This window comes from Camellia sinensis, chromosome 8 (genome assembly GCF_055761805.1).
Source record: "Camellia sinensis isolate YWXY chromosome 8, ASM5576180v1, whole genome shotgun sequence".
Taxonomy (NCBI): Eukaryota; Viridiplantae; Streptophyta; class Magnoliopsida; order Ericales; family Theaceae; genus Camellia; species Camellia sinensis.
Window position 1 is genome coordinate 65,833,399 of NC_138968.1, and position 24,257 is coordinate 65,857,655.

The window sequence follows — 24,257 nt, forward strand, 5'->3', positions numbered from 1 at the left end:
CCAAGACATTACATCTCTCTCATGTCAAGAACAACTTCTTGTTTGACACTTCTCTTCATTTAGTGGACTTAACTATCACTCTTTGGACTAAAATGATTAAAGAATGAAAAGGTAATTAAAAGAGGCTAATAAAAATGGGACTAAAATGGTACCAAGAGTAATAAAATCAAGTCGGGTTCAATCGGATTAATTGAACCCATTGAGTGTTGAGTCATTTCATACTCTCTAGTGATGATAATGGCTTAAGAATCAATGTCTACCACCTCCCTTGAGGTAACTCCATGATAGGGAGGTGGTTTTATTGGTATTTACTTTCCATTTTTTGTTCCATCGATTCATAGATCATCACGCAACGAGTTCGGGTCAATTGATGGTCTATGAATCGAGTCTATCCCTCCCTTGATATATCTCATGATAGAGAGAGGCAGAAAGGACAAACACCTCCTAAAAATACTCTATTTGTGCTCTGTTTCTTTTCTGTTACAGCAGAGCAGACCCCCAAAATAGTGTTCAGCCGGCCACCTAACCATCTGGCTGACCACTTTTCAAGGCCGACCGACCGGCGACCTTTTTTAAACCAACAATACCCTTTTCATGGCAGGACAGAGCAGAAGTGTGGCTCGCCTTTTTTTGCACCCCCTTTCGGAAGGTTTGAAAAAGAAGGCCTCGCAATTCGGACTCCCGCAGTTTTGAATCTAATCACACAACTGCAATGTGAAATTAATAAACACCAAAGAGTCCAAATACGGCAAATCGTTTGGAAAAATCGATTTTAAATCAAATAATGCCAAAATTGGACTGCTTTGCCAGATACAGAGTCGCCACCCAAATATTTTTTATTTTGGTTAAATTTAGGAAACCCTGACTCGTGCCAAAGGCCACGTGTCCGTCATCACCAAAGTTGTCTTGGCTCGGGAACTTGGGTACGAAGGGGGAAGGTCATGAATTGAGCACCCCCGCTCGTCCGATCAAAAGATCAGCCTCTACTAATCATGATATAATTTTTATGTACATTATGTGCTCTTGTTCCGGTTATTAGACTAGTTTTACTATGTGATGCGCACAAGCACGTATAGACTAGTTTACTCAATTTGGAACAATTCCACTCATGTTTGTTTACGAAAATGGTTTGAATTTGCCACCTCAAGTGGGCTTAAAAGTTTGCGAATTTGCCACCAAACATAGTGGGCTTAAAACATGATTTGTCACTCAACAAAGTAGGCTTAAAACGTACATTCGTTGAATCGTTCCAATTCAAACAACAAGCCTTCATCCATAGGCATTCAAGCAATTTAGCACTTAAGCACATAGCCTCATGGCAAGCATGCTAAACATGGAAACATTCACATTCATGCAAGTATGCTAAAGCATAAAAACTCACCTTGTACTCCAAGCTAAGAAGATATGAGTTAGTGAAATATGCATGATTCCTAACTATGTTAAGTGTCTAATGCAACACATGCAAAGAATGCAATTAATAGGCTCAGCTACTAATATGGCATATGGATCGATTTGAACAACATGCGATTAAACACGTATTCAAATAAGATATTGAAATGACAATCAGTTTGAATGATGCGTCGAGCCTCAGAGCATGCAATACGAATGAATGGATGCAAACATAAAGCATAAGGTATGCTAATCGAAACGTGATGCTCGTAAACTAACCATCAAAAGCAGTTAAATAAAAATGAGAAAGACGTGGGGTTGGAAAACATACACATACGCACGCACACTTATTACAACATTACGCCCTCGTGAAGAAGGGCCTGAATGAATAAGATCTAAGCTAATCTAAGCTAACCTAATCTAATTAACCTAATCTAACTACGCTAATTAGGCTAATTATTACAAATCAAATGAATAACTAGTTAAGCAAATTACTAATTATTACAACACTTTAACTAACTAGCAAACTAATTAATTAATTTACAACACAAATGCGCACGAACTAAGCATTTAAGATATTAAACTATGCTGCCACTGCTCCGCCTCGGGAAGTGGAAGATGCACATACTCGGTTTTGGCCCGAAAAGACCTCTGTTTTTCTCTTGAAAGCCTCTGTTTGCAAGGTTAAGCATTTTCAAAACCTTCCTGCTCCATCTTACCAAATCTTTGCTGAGATTTATATCAGTGGCCTGCCGGCCAAGGAGGGATGCTGCCGACCATCTGTCGACCAGGGAGGTGTCATGCCGGCCTGAAATGATACACTACCAGCCATGGATGGTGGCCTGCCAGCCACTGATGCATTGGATTACCATGCTGCAACATAGCACAAATAGAGCAAAAATGGGGTTTTTCCAAGGGTTGTCTTCATAATTCCCCTCTCCTTTTTATGGACAAATCCAAGGAATTGTGAACTTAAATCACAAACCACCAATCAAAGCAATTTTATTGCATGATGGCTTGTGCTTCAAGGTGTGCAAGCTTAATAAATGCAAAGCCAAACACTCAAGAACCATCACCCTATCATGCATGATCAAGGGCAATGGAGACCTAGGAAAATGGCGCATTTCATCACTTTTTAATATGAAATGTCCCATTTTTCTTGTGCTCAAACTAACGTCTGATTTAAGCATATGAAATGAAATACAAAGAGATGCTTATCTTGCCTCTTTTACTTGTCAACTTTGTTTACACATTTTAATTACCAAATCATTCTTTAATCAATTTGTCCATTGGTGAGTATCCTCTAAGGTGAAGGAAGTGTTAACCAAGGCATAGTGTAAGGCAAGAGAGAGATCATGCCTTTGATAATGAACCCCCAAAGAGGATTAAACCATTGAGCATGACCTCAATCTCAAGCTTAAAGGATCCTAAGTTTGAAACAACCCTCAAAAGCAAATGAAAGAGTGAAGCAAAGAGGGAGGTAGCAGAGATTTAGGTGCGGAAATTGAGTGACAATAGTACTAAAAACATGCAGCCAAGTCACACCAATAATGTTTAAAGCCTTAAAACAAGTGCAAGGATTTACACTACAACTACACAAAACAAAGTTCAAATGAACCAAACAACCCAAAACAGAGCTAAAGCAGGCTATTTCAGAAGCTAAAACATGCTGGAATTAAGCTAAGTTAAGCTAGAAAAACATGCTAACATGTAATGCTAACTAAGAATGCAAACAAGACACAAAGAGGAGAGGTTAACCCCTCCAATTTTGGACTTCAAAATGAGATTTTTGCCACTGAAAAACCTCTGAAATTCAATGTTTAAAAGGCCCAAAAAGGTTGGTTTGAAAGTGATGGATAAAGGCACAAAAGCTTTATAAACTAAGAAGCAAGAAAGGTGAACCACTCCCTAACTAAAGAAGGGCACAAAACACCATTTTTAAGCCACAAAAACAGAGCTTTTTACAGTTCAAAACCAACCCCAAAAATAATTGAAAAAGATAGAAAAACAAGCATTGAAAACAAGATAACAAGACTAGTATTCTACCTCTTGAAGCAAAGAACACTTTAGGCACAAGTTCAAGCCAAAACCACCTTTAAGAGCTCCAAGAAAGCCCCAAGGAACCTCAGCTCAGAGGTGAGAGGATTTGGTTTAGGAGAAGTAGGCAAAAGTGTAGAGAAACTAGGCAAACACACATAATTTTGCAAGAGAGAGAGAGAGAGAGAGAGAGAGAGAGAGAAATCTAAAGAGAAAGAAACTTTATGTCTCAAATTTTTCTAACCTCCACACATGAGAGAAAGGGGTCCTATATATAGAAAACACAAATTTCCCTCACAAACATCAAGCCATACACGTGTAGGAAGATGCTTGAATCTGTGCAAACAGCTGGCACAAAATATCACAAAATATCTACAGCATACAATGGAGGCTGATCAGCCATCAGTGGTGGCCGGCAAGGCTTCATTGATGGTAGGCAATGCACATCAATGGCCGGCAAAGGAGAAGTGGTGGCCGACAGCCTCCAAGGATAGCCGGCAGGCCATCAGGAACTTCAGGCTGAGAAGACCCAAGCATGGTCCAAAGATGAGACAAAATGGATGCAAGGTTTGAAATGCTCAAAATTGTGGCATTCCGCTAGAGACTTTGAGCGTTCAGCAATCAAACAGACTCATCATCGAATGTACTTGCAAGAACATCCAAGTCTTAATGGGCCGTCAAAAATGGGGTTTCTACAGTTACCCCTCTTTGACAAAACTTGGAGTCATGAGATGACGTGAGTGAATGTCAAAGCCCAGAGACGACCCATTTTGACAAAGCCGTAAGACTTGGACAAACAATCAAGATAGAAAACAAATGGTTACGCCCGCAAGCTGCCTACGTATCCCTTTGCAAGGAATCAAACCAGCGTAGTTCTGAGGCTAAATGCAAATGCTATGCATGATGCAAGAACATAACTTATGATCATGCAATGAAACTATGCAATTAAACATTTAAATGCAAACGCAATGCAATAAAAATGCCACAGTTAAACAAACCGAAATAGGGCACAGCAATCTCAATCATAAGAAGGAGTAAGCAAACACGCCACATGTGGGAATTATGAGCCAAACCACATTTCATGCAGAAAGGATATAAGAAAATTATGCGTGCTTAATTACGCGACGCGCAGGAAAGACGAAGAGCAACAAAATCATCGGGCGTACCCGAGATGTCAAACAAGATCCTAACGCATTGCACGCAGAAAAAAACAAGAATAGTGTGAACACCAGGACGCACCTAAATGTTTTTAACCAAAGGACGGTAACTAAAGGATGCTATGAACATCAGGACGCACTCAAATGTTTTTAACCGAAGGGCGGTATGAACATCAGGACACACTCAGATGTTTTTAACCGAAGGGCGGTAACCGGAGGATGGTATGAACATAAGGACGCACTCAAATGTTTTTAACCAAATGGCGGTAACCAAAAGATGATTTGAACATCAGGACGCACTCAAATGTTTTTAACCGAAGAGAGGTAACCGAAGGATGGTATGAACATCAGGATGCACTTGAATGTTTTTAACTGAAGGGCGGTAACCGAAGGATGGTATGAACATCAGGATGCACTTGAATGTTTTTAACTAAAGGGCGGTAACCGAAGGATGGTATGAACATCAGGACGCACTCAAATGTTTTTAACCGAAGGGAGGTAACCGAAGGATGGTATGAACATCAGGATGCACCCAAATGTTTTTAACCGATGGGCGGTAACCGAAGGATGGTATGAACATTAGGACACACTCAAATGTTTTTAACCAAAGGGCGGTAACCGAAGGATGGTATGAACATGAGGACGCACTCAAATGTTTTTAATTGAAGGGAGGTAACCGAAGGATGGTATGAACATCAGGATGCACTCAAATGTTTTTAACCGAAAGTAGGTAACCGAAGGATGGTATAAACATCAGGACGCACGCAAATGTTTTTAGCCGAAGGGAGGTAACCGAAGGATGGTATGAACATCAGGACGCACCCAAATGTTTTTAACCGAAGGATGGTATGAACATCAGGACGCACTCAAATGTTTTTAACCGAAAGGAGGTAACCGAAGGATGGTATGAACATCAGGACGCACTCAAATGTTTTTAACCGAAGGAAGGTAACCGAAGAATGGTATGAACATCAGGACGCACGCAAATGTTTTTAACCGATATTCCAGCAAGCCTCAAGCCTCAAGTCCCAAGATCCAAGATCCACGATCCACGGATCACGAAGACCACGGACCCGGACCCAGACATGACCCCAGCCCAGTCCAGGCAAGTCGCGTGTGGCAATTTTTGCAAAACCAACTTGGACCATAGTCTCGGCCCAAGTCCATCCTTGAAGCATCCATAACTCCCTTTCTTCGGGAGATTTGGATGCCCCAAAGGGCTCACACCCTTAGGCAAAAAATGGGATTCAAATACCCATCAATGCTCTCATCTACAATCAATGTGGGATAAAGGTTTTACAACTTTCCCAACACCTCTTTCATGAGGCCAACTTAATAAGTCAACTTCTCATTCAAATCTTAATGGTTTTTTGTCATTCTTTTGTGGTGTAAAGATTTCACTACAAAGAATCTAAACCCACTTTAATCCACCTCAATTAAGGATTAGCGCCCACTTTAATATTGCATTAAAGTCATCAAAAAAATCATTATTTTCCAACAAAAACTAACATTAGTATCAAAGCATAGTTCTTAGCAGTGCCTCAATTTTCACTTGAAGGTATCATACAATTGAGGCAAAACCTACAACCACATTAGGCACAGTAATCCTGCTCTTCAGTTGTGTGATTCATAAGAGTAAATGGTTTTCATTGACTCATTTTGTACAAAAGTTTTATACATAATGAGTTGGTACCTTATGATCCTTTCATTTTCAATGAAACACTCACCATTGTCTTTGTAATTTTACAAATGCTATTGATGCATCATTTTAAATGTATTTTTTGTATAAATTTTATGTTTGTAAATAACTTTAATTCTCAATCACTAGCTAGTCCATTCTCCTCCATATGCATGCATGGTTGGTCTTCGTCATTTCCAAAAGGGTTATTTACACAAAGACCCTTCAAATTATTAAAAAATATCATTTTGACCCTCTAAACTATAAAATCGTAGAAATAGACCCCCTAAACTATTAAGAAGTATCACTTTGACCCACTAAATTATAAAAGCATGCAAATGAATCTCCTAAACTATTAGCATGTTTCACTTTGGCCACTTCCAATATTACACCGTGAGTTAAACCAAATTTTTAAACATTTTTTAGACAAAAATATCGTTCAGCACTTTATATATTTACAATTTCATTACTATTGTTTTTTTATTTTTTGTAATTATAAGCATTCATCCATTATTATTATTTTTTCTCATTTTTTAAATATTCTACTAAATATATTTTTACATAAAGAATATTTTGAAAAAAAACAATAATAAAACAAAAAATAAATGAGGAAAATTGAGAAGAAATGGTGTTGGGTGTGCTATGTAGAGTATTGAAGGGTATTTTCGTCTCAAAAATTTCAACGCAATAATGAAAGGGATCAATGTGAAGCATGTCAATAGTTTAGGGGATTCATTTATATGCTTTTATATTTTATGAGATCAAAGTGAAACTTCTCAATAATTTAGAGGCCCATATGTAAATAACCCTTTTCGAAACATTTTTCCTCCACCCACTTTCTTGGGATCTCATTTGAAGTTGTAAATTTTTTTCCAAAAAAAAAAAATTTTTTATCATTTATGCATCCCTTAGATCTTGAATTTGTCAAATATAAGGGAAATGCAATTAATTACACATATTTTTTTTTTCCTTGGTAACTAAGAAAAAATTGTGTTTTGTTTTTTGTTATATTTATTAATTCGTTTACTTAAACCTGCCAACCACATAACAGAAAAATAAATAAATCCTTTCACTTAATTTTCTTTTTTTATTTTTTTATTTCCTTTCAGATACAGAAGACTTTTCACCCTCAAACTATCACTTTGGTCCATCATCTTTTAATTACAATAATTAAATCCTCGAATTTTAAATTGTATTTTAATGTGATCCTTTGTCATGTATTTTAATGTGATCCTTCGTCACCCAACAAATTTAAAATTTGAGGAGTATTTTGGAAAGTAGGTTAAAAGTTAATTTTTTAACTTTTTAAAATATATATATATATATATATATATATTTAAGTAAATAGGTGATGCGACTAAAAAATATCAAAAAAAATTAAAAAGCTGACTTTTAACCAACTAACCAAAATAGGCCATTAAAATTTCAAACATAAGAGATTATAATAGAATTTGGAGTGAAAATTGAAGAGTAAAATGTACAATTTGTTGTACAAACTTTTCCCAGTAAGTGATGCGAGGACCACAGTAAAATAAGAGTTAAAGTTTAAAACTTTAATTGTTATAATTAAAAAATGAGGATCAAAGTGAAATTTAGATAAAAAGTTTGAAAAACCGAAGGAGTCATTTGTTAACGTTTTTGTTTTTTGTTTTCTATTTTCTTTTTTTTTCTTTTTTTCTTTTTTTTTTTTGAAAGCTCAAAACGAAAACTTGTTTGATATATTGTTTTCATTTTAAAAAAATGAAATTGATTTCAAAGTTTTCAAAACTTTTGTAAACGCACAAAAAAATTGCTTTCAATTGTTTTTAAAACAAGTTTTCACTTTCTCCTAAAAAGCCCAAAACTTATCACGGCATATATCGTGTCTACTTTGGCTAAAAGAACTAAAATTCAATTTTATCAACTATATCTGATATCTTTACCCAGTAACTAGCACTACAAGAAAAAGCATCTTTGGCGACTAAATTTTTAGTCACCAAAAGTCCGTTTTTAGTCGCCAAAAGTCGACTTTTTACTTTCCCCGACTAATTTTTTTAGTCGCTGGGTTTGTCGCCTATAGATGGTCGGCAGAGGTATTGGCGACCAAAACTTTTTTTAGTTGCCAAAAAGCAACTCTTTCGCGACCAACATTTTAGTCGCCAATAGTGATTTACACTTTTCAAAATCACACATTTAGCGACTAATCCTTTAGTCGCCAATACTCACTGAATCGCCGACTAATCCATTTAGTCGCCAAAATAAAGACTTTTGGCGACTAATTATTAGTCGCCAAAGGTGCTTCCGTGAAAAAAAAAAAAATACCAACTTTTTTGCTTTTTCTGAGATTCGAACCACGGACCTTCTACTTTGTACACTTTTACCAACACACTCCCTCCACTATGCCACCACAAGATCACATGAATACATATGCAATATATATTATTTATATAGTATATTGACCCGTATTAATTTAAAACTATATATATAAATATAATTATTTTTATTCAATATTAATTTATGTAAAAAATAAATTAATTATTAAAAAAAAAGGGAGCCACTTTTGGCGACTAAAGTTTTTTTTAGTCGCCAAAAACCTTAGTTTTGGCTACTACCAATAATTTAGTCGCTAAAAAAATTAATTTCCATCTAAAAATAACCACTTTCGTCGACTAAACTGATTTTTAGTCGCCAAACCGCCACTTTTGACGACTAAACTCAATTTTAGTCGCCAATTGTCCACTTTTAGCTACTAAAAATTTTTTAGTAGCAAAAAACCTTTACATTTGGCTACAACATTTTTTTTTGTCGGTAAAACACCTACAATCGGCGACCAAACCATTTTTTAGTCGCCAAAGCCTATACTTTTGGCTACTAATCTTTTTTAGTCGCCAAAAACCTTCACCTTTGGCTACTAAAATTGTTTTAGTCGCTAAAACCCATGTAATCAGCGACTAATCTGATTTTTAGTCGCCAATAAGTACACATTTGGCTACTAAACTGTTTTAGTCGCCAAAAGTCTTCACTTTTGGCTACTAATTCAATTTGAGTCGCCAATTGTCCTACTTTCAGCGACGAAATTTACATTTTTGGTCGCCAAAACTGCTTTTTGTTGTAGTGTAGTCGAAATCCTTTCTACATGGTAAAAAAAATATCATAGAAGGGATATGATTCTATCATCGACAAAATTGATAGCCACTTATTTTGTCATAATATATTGGAAACTCTTCTCCACTACTCAGAACTAGCAATCTACTATGATGGGAAGAGAGTTGTGGTTGTAAGAAGCGAGAGAGTCTTCATTGAACCCTCCAAGGTTGGAGAAGACAAAGCAAAAGAAATACTCAACATGCTCCAAGAATAGATAAGTGAAGCACCAAACATCTCTACATCTGTTTGGGAGCTCTACAAAATTAAGATGAGAGCCCAAATTCACTATGAATCAATGTAAGACATGCACCTCTGCATTTTTAAAAAATAGGCAGAAGTTCACATGATGAATCAAGTCAAAAAAGACAAGAATCATTCAGACAAGTCACATATAGTACAAGGCCAAGAAAGGCTCACATAACAAAAGAAGTCATGATAGAAAAAATTAAAAGAGAGCTCACATAACGGATACAACCAGGAAGACCCAACAAAGTGGACCATATCGTAAATGAAAACAAAGAAGTGACATATTGAATGAAACCAAAGTGGTGGAGATACCACTACTAAGTTTGTTAGTTTCAATTAACCCGAATGTAAAAGCCTTCTTGTCTTACCACAAGAACCTCATCTTTTAATTTTATATATTTCAATTTTGAAGTTAAAATCCACTCTTTCTTGTAGAAGTAAAGTCAAGAAGCAAAGTCTTATAAGTGAGTAAGAGTGTTCTCTTAATCTTTCTTGTAATCTCTGTAATTTTTCAGTATTCAATAAAAGTTTTTTATTTTCATATACATTTTGTCTACCTTCTTTTAATTTTCTAGAGATGAAAGTAGTAATACAAGCAAAGTTAAATTTACCAAGAGTGAGAGATTATGCTTTATGTCTACTCATTGAAAGACTTAAAAAGTATTTGCAGCAAACGAAACACAGTGAGCATGGAAAAGCAAAATCATAAAGTAACTTTCTTAAGTTGCAATATCATCATTGTAATTGTGATTAAAAATAAATGAATAAAAAAATTACAACATATATAAAAATATTATTTTATTTCACGTCAACACCCCATCATCGTCGTACCAAGACATTCAGGACACGTTTAGGGAAGACAAAGAATGTGGGATGTAGCATCACCCTTTCAACTTGAGGCTAACCAGACCTGGCCATTGATTTTGGGAGGTTTGCTGTCGCTAATGTATCAGCATGGTTTCTTCTTTCTTGTTTGTTTGTTCCTGTGCTTTTGGTTGGTATCTTAGCAACTTGGTAGTGTACTAACACATGATTGGCTCTCTCTTTAGTGCCAATTTAATTGGAATCAATTGGTTAGTTATGATACTTTTGCACCCCCTTTGTTTCTGACATTGATTATATCAATAGAATTTATTTTTCCTATCAAATATATATATATATATATATATATTATTTTGTTTTAATGTTTTGTGTAACATTATCCCAAAATACATAATTTCATTTTTTTTAATTATAAATTATCATAATTTTACTAAAAAAATGCATTACATTTGCTACTAATATACATGAGGAGGATCCCCTCTAGTCTAGATTTTAGACTGGAGGGTGTTGTTTGAGCCTATGAGATCCACTACAAATTTCGTTTCGATCCAAACCGTTTCTTTTGTCGGACATTTCATGTATTTTATTTACCAAAAAAATTAAGTCGATCCGATAACTGTAACTTATTCAATTTTTTACTATACAAATAGACAATGATTGTGTTTTTAAAAATGAACCATATATTTTTTAGTGACAAACGTAATAAATTAAACAAATTACAGTTATTGGATCAGTTTAATTTTATTTTTTTAGATGGAATATACAAAATACTTGACAAAATGAATTATTGACTCAAACAGTACCCTCTAATCCAAAATCTAAACGGAAGGGAATCCTGCTCCAATACATAATATGTTTCACAAAAATAGGTATAATTATGTACAAATGATAAACACCTTTTTAAGGGGATTTCCATTTTTTTTTTTTTTTTTTTTTGAAACAGCCAAAAGAGGAAATTTATTGATAAAGATCAAGCAAGGACATTGACAAATATCAATAAACACAAAGAGCACCCCCAGTTGGTAAGACACTAACCCAAGGGAAAGCAGTAAACAGGAGAACATCAAAACAGCAGCGACCAACACAAAGAACACCAAAATAGCAGCCACAAAACCAGCACTCCACATCTTCTCATGAAAATCCCAACTGCAATTCCCAACTCTGAATCCCCAACCACCAAACTTGACCTTTCTACAACCCCCACCAATGAATTAGACATGACCAAAGTTTCCAAACAAAAAGGTAGAAAAGAAAGGAATGATTCAGACGCCATAGCAGACTCCGCAACAGTAGACTCCACAGTAGGCTAGAAGGGAAATCACCAAACTCCAAACAAGCAGCATACTCCAAACAAGAGAAATCACCAAACACCAAACCAGACATACCAGAACAAAACCAGCAGCAGAAACAAACCCGGAACAAACCAGAAATTCAGCAGCAGAGCAGAGTTACATAATATCAGCAGCAGAGTTACATACCCCTCCCTTTAAGACAACATCTCACCTGCCTAAGATTTACCAGAAAATCCTGCACTGAAAAGTGATGCTTAGCATACCTTGGTTTCATCCACAGTGCAATTCTCACCTTAATCACTTCACACAGCTCCGCAAAGTTAGAAGTAGAAGCATTAAATGCTATATCATTCCTATGTTTCCATAGAGACCACATCACAACCAAAGGCACTCCACTCCAAATCTTCCTCTCCTGACTCCTAAAACACTGACCTTCCCACCAAAATAAAATTCCCTCAACAGATTCGGGTAAGGCCCCCACAACATCCCACCAATCCAGCATAACAGACCACACCTTCCAAGCAAATGGGCACGAAATCAACACATGATTCACAGTTTCCAATACCTCTTTACAGAAAACACACACTGTGGAGGCAGAACTAGGAAGGACACTGATCCGTTACAAGAATACTGAAGTCTTGATTCTATTTCTCCAAGCTAGCCAAGTAAAGAATTGGACTTTTGGAGGTAAGTATGAAATCCACACCAATTTAGAAGATCTTAACAGAGGGCCTGCAGTAACTAACAAACCTTTATAAACGAAGCACACCGAGAACACCCCAGAGGATGTCGCATTCCACACTGGACAGTCTGATTGATCTGCTGTAGGACTAGAAGCTGAAACAAGAAAATTTCTAAGCCTTACCATCTCACTAACCTCCCAATCGTACAACCTTCTCCGAAATTGACACACCCAATTTCCTTCAGTAACCTTTTTAGCATGCATAGACTTAAATGATTCCTCCTTATCCACCACCAAGACATACAAACCAGGAAACTCCTCTCTAAGACAAGTATTATTACACCATTTGTCCATCCAGAATCTAACATTATTCCCATCCACGATCTTTAATTGAAAGTTGTTCATATGAAACTCCAACAGAGTGTTATTTGACTCTGCGATGGTAATGATACCTTTCCAAATACTAGACATGGAACTAGATGTAGAAGCAGAAGGAACCCAATCCCTGAAGTCCACTTTGTACTTACTACAAATAACTCTTCTCCACAATGCTTCCTTTTCATACCCAAACCTCCACCACCATTTGATTAGTAAACAAGAATTTACTACCTTCACTCTTCTCAACCCCAGACCCCCTTGTTCCAAGCTTTTAGTCAGTTCCTCCCATTTAACCATATGAACCTTTCTTTTTGCTTCTGATCCTCCCCAAAGAAATGAAGCCTGCAATCTCTCCAACACTCTAGCTATCCCATCCAGCATTTTGAATAAAGACAGATAATACACAGGCAATGATGCAAGCGCAGATTTAATAAGAGTAAGCCTACCAGCATGGGATAAAGTTTCCTCTTCCAACTAGCTAATCTGTTTCTCACTTTATCCACCACTGATTTCCAGGTTGCTTTACAGCTGGGATTAGCTCCTAATGGCAGCCCTAAATATTGCAGAGGCAGCTTACTGGTTTTGCAATTTAGAATGGCAGCAAATCTGTCCAAAGAACCATCAGGAACACCTACCCCACAAACCTAACTTTTATGGTAATTAATCTTCAACCCAGACAAAATCTCAAAACACCTTAAAATCCTCTTAAGGTTTCTAACCTCCTCATCTTCAGCTTCGCACAAAAGTAAGGAATCATCCGCAAATTGCAAATGAGACAACACCACACCCTCAACACCTATTTTCACCCCTTTAATAATACCCAACTGGTATGCTCTAGATAGTAACACATTTAATCCCTCAGCCACCATGTTAAAAAGAAATGGGGACAATGGATCTCCTTGTCTAAGACCCCTTTGTGGACAAAACTCGTCAGTAGGAGAACCATTAACAAGGATAGAAATACGTGCTGAGGTGACACACTCCATGATCCATAGTGTCCATCTTAAGCCAAAACCAAAATTCAAAAGCATTGAGTGAAGGAATCCCTAATTTACCGAATCGAAAGCCTTCTCAAAGTCAAGTTTGATTAACACACCCTTTTTCTTCAACTTCTTCCACCCATCCACCACTTCATTCACAACAAGAACACCAATAAAAGTTGATTGAGTTTCACTGATAACACAAGGGAGCACAGCTTTTAGCCTTTTTGCCAATAACTTTGTTAGAATTTTATACACCGAGCCAACAAGGCTAATAGGCCTAAAATCAGAGAGACCCACAGGATTCTCTTTTTTAGGAACAAGAGTGATGAAAGAATTATTCAAACCCTTCACCAATCTACCATTCTTATGGAAATCCTTGAAAAAATTAATCACATCCCCTTTCATCACCTTCCAGAATTTTTGAAAACAAAGGATATTGAAACCATCAGGCCCAGGAGCCTTATTACCATCACAATCCTTCACAGCTGCCTTAATCTCTGACTCTGAGAACTCTGCCTCAAGCATTTCAAACTGAGGACTGGTTTGAACAGATTTGAATGAACCACCTAGCTTAGGTCTAACCACCCACTCCTCTGCAAAATGCTTCCTAAAGTGAGCCAGAGCTTCCCTCCTTACAGAAAAAGGATCCTCAAACACTGAATCCCCTACAGTAATGGATGTTAACTCATTCTTGCTTTGTCTACTCCTATCCATCACATGGAAGAATCTTGTATTCCTATCACCCTTCAATGCCTAGTTCAATCTTGAGTTTTGAAGCCACATCCATTCAACCATCCTGTTCAGCCTCCAAACCTCCTCTCTAACTGCCCTTCTCCTAGCTTTCTCAGCCTAATTAAGCTCTCTGATTTCAGCCTGTAAGTCCAGGATATGAACCTCATCCTCTGTTGCCTTCAATTTAAAAGATACATTTCCATGCACCTCCTTATTCCACATTTTGAGAATCTGCTTCAAAGCTTTCAGTTTGCTGAGTAAACAAAACCAGCCCACCCATGAACCACAGTCTCCTTCCAAGATTTATCAAGAAGAGAAGCAAATGAAGGGTGCAAACACCATGCATTTACAAACCTAAACGGCTTAGGACCCCAGTCCCTTTCATCCTCCATCAGTAATAAAGGACTATGATCTGAGATAAGCCTAGGCAAACCCCACAATTTAATCTTAAACACCTCTAACCATCTTGGGTCCACCAGAGCCCTGTCTATACTACTCCATCTCTCCCCATCTGCTGAGTTACACCAGGTAAACTTTCTTCCCAATAATGGCAAATCATTCACTTCACACTTCTCAATGAACTCATTCAAATCTGCCATACCCCTATCCCTCCTAGAGCACCCTTTCCTTTCACTAATATTTCTAATCTCATTGAAATCCCCACATAAGCACCATGGTTTAGGAAAATCCACTTTAAGTTTGAATAAGCTATCCCAAAATTTTCGTCTAATACCCACTTCATTAGGGGCATATAAATTTAAAATCACACATTCAAAAGAGTTAAACAACAAACCGGATAAAAGAATGAATCTCCTACTACTACGACAATCTACTAATTGGAATACCTGAGGATCCCAAATGCAAAGAAGCCCACCAGCAAATCCTTTCGAGCCCACTGCCATATACTCCATTCTATCCCTTCTCCAGATTGCTCTGACTTCTTTATCTGTGATATCTACCTTCTTCGTTTCTTGAAACAAAACAATATCAACACCCCTCTCCTTCAACAACTTCCTAATCTTACCTTTCTTTTCACTCCTCCCAATACCTCTAATGTTCCATACTAAAATCTTCATCAAGAGCCAAGCAAATCACATTACAAACCCCTTCTTTCTTGCAACTACGCAATTGATCCCTTCAACCCTCCGATTCTTTCCTTATTTTTCAGCTCAAGCTCCATAATTTTGCTAAGAACTTCACTTTCCTTTCCATGGTACTGCAAACCCAATACTGCTCCCATTTGCACTGTTGCTTGAGCCTCACTGAGAATCCTTCTACCTTCGGCATTCCCACTGTCAATAGATGCTGATAATGAAGCTTCTGCAACAGATCCCCTGAAGACTGACTGCTTCAAGGCTTGTTTACTTGAAGAGGCTCCCTTGTGGCCATACCTACTCACGAGATCGAACAGTTCCCTTTTCAGAGGTTGAAACTTACGTTTATCCTTACAGGACGATTTCTTTTTACCTTTCATCCTTGTATTGATTGGCTTACATAGACCCTTATTTACAGGGGCTGTTGAGCCCCTTGCCAGACTAAAATCTGGCCCATCTGCCTCAGCCCATTCAACTGGGTGGTGTACTTGATCAGTCCCACATTGAACTTCAGTCAGCCCACACAACTCGTGATTTAAATTATTATGGCCCAAGGCCACTTCCAAGTTCAACCCAAGTAAATTTAGACTAGATCCACTCAAGCTTCTCATAAAACCAGGCGTGAAGACTTGCCCATCATTACCTTGTTCAGCTGGTTTTGAGGCATTAAATGCACTGCTACCTGCCACCAGTTCCTTGCATGCTTTAACCTCGAGCTCCTTGCCTACTATGCTGCTAGACTCAGCCACTTCCATATCACTCTTCCATTTTGCCCCTATTATACTGCCATCCCTACGGGTCGACAATTGTCTGGCCTCATTTTTGAATTGCTTAGAACCCTGAGCTGACCCACCTTCGCTGGGCTGAGTTGACTCATCTCTGAGGTTCTGTAGTGGCTTACCAACTCTGTTGGAGTCATGATCCTCATCTTCCTCCTCTGGACTAAGTTTTTTCATCTTATCAAGATGATTCAAACAGCTGCAGCACTGATTTACTGTTTTTGCTTCAAGGACCTGAACTTCCGAGACTCTCACTGGATAAGAGGAGTGCTTAGTCACCAGGTTGATAACATTGTTAACAGGTTCCATGCACTTGGTAATAGTCCTAAGCTTAACACAATCGAAAGACTGAGGTATGCATTCAGCACCTTCAATAACTTCACCCCATATGCTACCAATCTTAACAAGATTGGACCTATTCCATAAATGTAATGGAATGCCATAGCAGTTAATCCATACAAGTCTCTCTTATGCCAAAGCAAGCTCTGGCCTCCATTGGATGATGTCTTCACACCACTCATCGATAATTTCTTTGATGGTCCCCATCTTTATTACCATTTCCTCCTTGGACTTGAAAGATAACACCACATCACAACCGCCTCCTTTTCTGGCTTCGAACCCATCAATACCTCTAGCATTAAGCTCGAACTTCAAACTAATGTTAACATATTTGACTTTTAGACGGACTAAGACACTGTCGTAGAGCCACCCGTTACTATGCTCGCCGGCCTTAACTGTAATGGAGTCTCTGTCCTGTACCTGAACACCTCTTACCACGTCTGCTGTCACACCCCAAAATTTGGACAATTAAATATTAAATTATGACTAAACCTCAATTAATATTCCATCATCCAAATCCTAGGGGTGTAACAAAAAAACTAAAACGCCAACCCAAACCATCCACCATAAATTCATAACTAATAAATACCTCAACATCAAAGTAACAATACAAAGTCAAAATAACTTAAATAAAGTATGGTTACAAACCATGCCAATTATTCCAATACTAAAGTCATAAAAATAAATAAATACATAAACTACTAACAAGCCTAAGCTCAAAAAAACAAAAAGAAATCCAAGAGATATGCCCAAAAACTTTAGTTACTTCTCGTCACCACCGTAGCCTCAACTAATCCTACAAAGGAAGCTCAGCAGCGCTCAACAGAACGCACCCGAGTTGTCAAGAGACAAAACGGGTCAGTATACATGTATACTGGTATGAGTACAAGAATTGACACCCACGTGTCCACCAGACACAAACAAAAACTATATTATTTCTTGTTACGGAACAAGACAAGTAGTTCCAACCGTACCGAGACGAATGGGTAGTTTCCCGAGATACGATGGCATTTAGTTTCTTGTCCGTACACAACGAAATATAAATTGATTATAGAATAGACAAAATAGAAATAAAAAAATATGGTGGGTCAGCCCTGCATAAAAAGTTAGTAAGACCCACCATCCTACAAAACAAATAAAGTTAGTATAATTTAATCATAAGTAACTTATTAAAAAATATATATATATAATTACACCGTTTCATACTTAAACAATTTGAATTGATCAAAACTCAAAGAACGAAAGTTGTACAGAATCACATTTCTTAAAAGACAACGTGAACGAATTTAACAGAAACTGAACAGGTTAAGAGAAAGGCTTGATCTAAAAATCTAGACGGAATTCAATCGAAAAATATGAAGCTGAAAACGAACAAAAACTGCCATAAGATGATTTTTTCCGAAAAAGTTCAAAACATGAAAAGTGTGTAGAATAATGTTTTACTTCAGTTTACGCGAAACCAATAAAAATGAACTCATTTCATGGGTTAAAACAGCCTATAAAATCTGCATTACCAAAGTGAATCAAACCGACAATAACCAAAGTCATCCGATTATAAGTTCTAATCGATCTTTTTAATAAAAAGCTACAACACAAGAGTTGTCCAAAATCACGTATACATGCTTCTGCTCAAATTTCATAATTTATCAAGATCGTTTACTATTTTTTTTATCATGTACATAACAATACCATACACACTATACTGATAAATTCATAATTAAATTCTTTGTTCCTTAACTCCACCACTTCGGCCCTCCACTTTTGGCCTACACATATATCCCATGTGCCTCCCGTATATCTAACACCGCTCCGAAGCCAAACTTGCACGGGGATATCATCCCGAGTTTGACTCACACTCCCCGGATGGTTAGCATATACGTACGCGCGTAAATTAAAGCACTCGTCTACTCATGAGAACGAGGCAACAATATAAATAGCATCTCATCAACATCATGAAACAAATATAACAATGCCGGGCATAAGGTATTAAACAACTCTCATAATCCTCACTTTTTTATACACTCTTTCTCCCCATTACTCAAATAAAACAACAATCCATGGAGTCATGGTGGAGTATAAGGAATTTATCTATAGGTTCATAATTAATTTTAATTTCATATGACCATGAGTGTAATTACAACCATAAAATAAATCCATATAAAAATCATAAACATGGCATACACAACTAATCCAAATAATTAAAATTACTCTATCATCTTTATGTAAAACAAAATCAAACTAACATCAAACAAATAAAAATAAATAAATAAGTAAAACAGCGAATTAAACATAAATCAAAGAAAGTGGGTTTTGTACTCACAATATTTTATTGAAGATTAAAGAATATCTGAAAACTAATAGAGCCACCAAAACAAAACCCTATTCCTTTTATTTTTTCCCTCTTCCTTTTTCCCGGTGTTCCTCTTTATCTCGGCTTTCTTGGTTTTTTTTTCTTTTCTTGATCTTGGTTTTCTTCTCTCTCTCTCTCTCTCTCTCTCTCTCTCTCTCTCTCTCTCTCTCTCTCTCTCTCTCTCTCTCTCTCTCTCTCTCTCCACACACACAACACTCTCTTTTTCTTTGTTTTTGTTTATAACCTAATTGACTACATATTATATATATATATATATATAACCTAAATCTCATCCATAACAACCTAATAAACTATTAAATAATATTATACAACAATTTATAATATATATAAATATAAATATACGATATTATATATATATAAATAACAAATATAAATACACCTTTCTTTTTTTATATATATAAAACAAATATAAATATTTAGGTTAATTATATATAATTAAATAACACATTAAATTAATTAATTACCACATTAAATTCATTAAATACCACATTAAATTCTCATGTAACCTACACAATTAATAAAGTCAAAAATAAAATAAGATATAATAATCATAATAATAAATAAATGACTTAAGAAAATTAGGGTCGCTACAATTGCAAAGGTTTTGTTTTTGGTGAAATGATATGAACCTCTCCGAACTTCCTCTCTGAGGTGTAATTGCTGTGGTTTTTGAGCATAGTACTTCCCCTGTTCTCTGCTTCGATCGAAAGCTGCAAGTTTCACGAATAACTTTTTATCATCCATCCATAGACCATTAGCCTTTAGCACAGCAACGTTTGCTGCTACTTCACAGCTATATCTTACGAATCCAAATCTAGTGTTGGTGTTTCTTCGACGCTTTTGCAGAATGAAGATATCTTTTACAACTCCAAACTTCCCGAATAGGTTAAACAAGCCTTTGGTATTCATTGAGCTAGGTAGATTATCCACAAACACCGTGAAAACAACTGCACTACCCACTGATTTCCTTGCTTCTTGCTTCCCTCTTTGCTTCACCACCGGAATCCATCCTCCACGCTCCATTTCGAAAGAGAGGGTGACTTAGACAGCTTCCTTATCAAAATTGTATCTACGTAATTACCGAATGCAGATTAGGGGATTTCCATATATATATTACATGAGGTTACATAAAATGTGCTTTATTAAATGTCTCAAATTGTTTTAAATTATGTTGAATCCTTGGATCATTATATTTCCCTACTCTTAAATAATTCATCCATTCAATTAATTTTATTTATTTATTTTTTTATTTTTTGATAAAACTATATTTTTGAAGAAAAAAAAAATCCCAAATTAATTACACATATAAATGATAACAAAACAAACATGACATATCCATTGATTTGCCGAAGACAACCGAGAAACTCTTACAACCAAGCCTAGAAAACAAAACAAAATCACAAGAAACTAAACTTCAAGAATGCCAACATCCACCCCCAAAAGCCCATCCCTTTAACAATTGATCTCCATACCCACCTTTATTCCCTCCCCCCTTAATCCAATCCAGACAGAGAAAGAGAGAAAGAAAGTTTCTAATAATCAACGGTTGGGAGTTGCTCATGTGCATTGTCACAAATGAAGATGTTGTCATAGACAAGGGCAGCAATGGCGGCCCCGATAAATGGGCCGGCCCAATAGACCCAGTGGTGTGTCCATGTCCAGCTCACGACAGCAGGCCCAAAAGATACTGCTGGATTCATAGAAGCACCATCGAAGGCACCACCAACCAGAATGTTAGCACCCACAATTAAACCAATTGCAATGGGGGCAATAATGCCCACATTCCCTTTCTTGGGATCAACTGCTGTGGCGTAAACTGTGTAGACCAGTCCGAATGTCATCACGATCTCAAACACGAGTGCGTTCCATACGGTTACATTGGTGGATAGAGAAAATGCAGATGTTTCCTGCATTGGATCATCATGTATATATAGTCCAGTGTAATTATGCATAGAATTATGAAATTTACAATAAAAAAAAGTAATTTATATATATATGATGATCTACATGACGCACAGGTGCTTCGAAAATGTTGTCGTAATTGTATCACATATTGGTACATGTATCGATATGACTGTATACATATCAGGTACTTTTTACATATTTTTGGCACTTGGGTATTTCATGGGTACGGGATGAGTATATGGGGGGTTCTTCAAGTTATGAAACATTGGTGGAGATGATTTACCTGAAATTGTAAATCATTTACTTGATGTACTAGAAATGAAAGATATATTATTTAATGATTAAATTGATGAAAGTAAAAATTAAAGTTTCAATTTTTCAAATTTTACTTAACTTGCATTTGGAATGAAATTTTGTTTTGTAATTTCTCCGATTTAATAGCATTAAAATAGCTTATGTACTTTATTGCACTATGGTTTCACTTTTGATTTTGTAATTTATCTTTTAATTTTGGTATTAAATTTTGATTTGTAAGTTGAATCTCAAATTAAAAATTAAAATATATATATATATATATATATTATTGACGGACCACAATTATACCTATATTCTTTTTTTAAATCTTGTCATATCAATATATCCATAACATTTCCATATCCGTACCTGTGCTTCGTCTATAGATGATGATGATTGTGATATATATATATATATATATATATTCAGCATTTCATAATGATGAGTTAGTCGCATACCAATCCACCAGTGGAGAACTTGAGAAGCATGCAAGCAACAACAGAACCAAGCAACTGAGCAATCCAATACAAGATGGCTCTCAAGAGAGTGATGTTGCCACCGAGGAAGGCACCGAAGGTCACTGCTGGGTTGACATGACCCCCTGATATGTTGGCACCTACCGAAACCGCCACAAATAGAGCGAATGCATGAGCTAATGATGCTGCTACTAACCCTGATGGTGTTGCTGACCCGTTATCCGTAAGCTTGTCTGTCAAAACAAAACTAAATTCATCACCCCACCAATTACTCACTCTTCAATTCTAATTAATTCAAATAATAATTTATTTATTTTATTGTGAACCCTTGATATACCATTTGCTCGTAAATATTTGGATAAACTACTAATAGGTCCTAATTTGATTTAATTCCTATCAAGTTCTATTAAAAATAAGTTTTAGTAAAATTGTCGTTAAAAATAATTTTTTTTGACAATTTTTTATATATGTCGCTAAAAATTGACAATTAGTGAACTTTTTTTGTCATGATTTTTACAAATTATCGTTAAAACTTACAATTAATAACCTTTTTTTGTGACAAATTTTTTCCATAAGACTTGTTAGACAATAAATCTACTTATTAGACAATAAATTTTTTCCGACGCATAAGTACTCCTAAATATTTTAGGGTACATAATACTATTTGCCTTTTTGACTTTTTGCAGCCCAAGCACTTTTTAATTCATTTTAAATCAAAATATTTTTATTATTTTTTTCTTTACCCATTGCCACAAAAATCAGATTAAATTAAAGTTGTAGCCAAATAATAATATCTCAACCAACAATTTTGCAATTGTTGAGTTTCTTATCAAGAAAGTATCACCACTAATGTTGTAGGTACTACATTTTATTTATTAGAGAGGATGACATGTTAGTGAAATGGATAAAAAAAAAAAATTACATATACACAGAGGAGTGTAAGTAACTTTGAATTGCACCCCACCACACAAGGAGTTGCACCCTCCCATTTTTATAAAAAAAAAAAAAATTTATCTTCTACCCTACACAGTTATTTATCCTATTTATTACCCCTCATGATATATTTATAGTGGTTAGAATATTAATAAAATATTATTAGATAAAATGGTATATTATTTATTACTTGTCAATAATAAAATATTATTAGATGACAAAAACTAAACTAGAATTATTTGGGACAATCTGTGTTAGAGATTTTTTTTCTTTTGGTCACACGATAGAATGTGTTAGAGAGAACTTACTGAAGGCCATGCCGGACCCTTCCCCTGCAAAAACAAAAATGACCATAGAGAAGAACTCCGCCAAGGCCGCCTTGAGCGCATCCGGTTGGCTCGCCTCTCCCGGAGTCCCCACTGCAATTCTGTAAAACGGCATTTTCCTAATACAACTCTCTCTCTCTCTCTCTCTCTCTCTCTCTCTCTCTCTGAGTGTGCCTTGCTTCTACTTCTTTCTAAGACAATAGATCCAACAACCTGCACAAGATTGCTTGCTTCTTTCTAGCTGTCTCAGCTCACTTGTTGCTTAGTCTAAAAACTCCTCTATATATATACATTACCTAAAATAACGGCCGAGGAACCGGTTCCCATTATCAACGAAAAGGGAAGCCACTTGTCGGTGCACTAGAGCTGGTCATGGTCTGGACAACTTGTGGCGGTGATTTAGTCTCTAGACCCTGTGAAATTGGAGATCCAATGGTTGAGTAGCCGACCAAGTAATTTGGTGGGGTTCAACCCACCTGACTGATTATTTGATGGTTTTAAAGCATTATTCGATAATATTTATTGTTTGACGCTTGTTATTTTAAAAACTCAACAAAAATAGCAATGTTAGAGTATGTTCGTCGCTTTATCAAATTTTTCATTAAATTTGAATAAAAATTTAATGAAAAATTTAATCTGATATAATGCACTTTAATAAATTTAAAATTTTTATCAAATCTTGTTACAGGTTGTCTGGAAGATATCCAAAAAGACATCCTAGCGACGTCCAACCATGAGTAAAAATTGACGTTCAGATAACAAAAATTCAGTTGTCCGGGAGGACGTCTAGGTGGATGTCTGGCCCAACAGTCACCTACAAAATTTGATTAAATGATAAAACTCCCTTAATTTGATGAAAATTCTAACTCTCTTCTAAGTGTTGATTTTTTATCTCACAACCAAACTAGATCTCCTAGCCGAGATTTTAGGAACTTAGTAGTAAAGCACACTGAAGATTAAAAGAGCCCAACACTTACACACAAGAAGACAATAAACACCACGGTGGCTCCCAGAGGGACTCTGACGATCAACTCAATCAACTTATCTCTCAAAGATATGAGAACAAGGAAACAATGTACAAGCAAAAAGTATATCTTAGGATGCCTTACTTTTATAGTTAGCAGTACACTCATAGGACTCTATCCGTTAGGATAACATCTATCTTGGACGACTCTAATCCATGCTAGAATGAACTCTATCTCATCTCTATTCAAACAA

At 36.3% G+C, this 24,257-nt stretch overlaps 2 protein-coding genes across 2 annotated transcripts; both read right to left on the reverse strand.

Annotated features, from left to right (window-relative positions):
- Positions 1–14,767: 14,767 nt before the first annotated feature.
- On the reverse strand, positions 14,768–15,598 carry LOC145797808 (uncharacterized). The gene has a single exon (XM_082885232.1). The coding sequence runs from the start codon at positions 15,596–15,598 to the stop codon at positions 14,768–14,770; it is 831 nt and encodes a 276-aa protein (XP_082741358.1).
- A 4,774-nt stretch (positions 15,599–20,372) lies between these two features.
- Positions 20,373–23,296, reverse strand: LOC114321579 (aquaporin TIP1-3). The gene is made up of 3 exons (XM_082881786.1): positions 23,022–23,296; positions 21,763–22,013; positions 20,373–21,012 (listed from the first exon to the last, which is right to left on the reverse strand). Exons 1-3 carry the CDS (start codon positions 23,152–23,154, stop codon positions 20,638–20,640), a joined length of 759 nt encoding a protein of 252 aa, XP_082737912.1. The 5' UTR covers positions 23,155–23,296; the 3' UTR covers positions 20,373–20,637.
- Positions 23,297–24,257: the final 961 nt, after the last annotated feature.

What these genes read in the sequence shown, in the direction of transcription:
- LOC145797808 (XM_082885232.1), bottom strand. Translation starts at nt 15,598, where the DNA reads ATGAAGATTTTAGTATGGAACATTAGAGGTATTGGGAGGAGTGAAAAG.
- LOC114321579 (XM_082881786.1), bottom strand. Translation starts at nt 23,154, where the DNA reads ATGCCGTTTTACAGAATTGCAGTGGGGACTCCGGGAGAGGCGAGCCAA. An exon ending in AGGGTCCGGCATGGCCTTCA is followed by an intron (nt 22,014 to 23,021) that starts GTAAGTTCTCTC and finishes TTGTTTTGACAG; the next exon opens with ACAAGCTTACGGATAACGGG. An exon ending in AGTTCTCCACTGGTGGATTG is followed by an intron (nt 21,013 to 21,762) that starts GTATGCGACTAA and finishes GATCCAATGCAG; the next exon opens with GAAACATCTGCATTTTCTCT.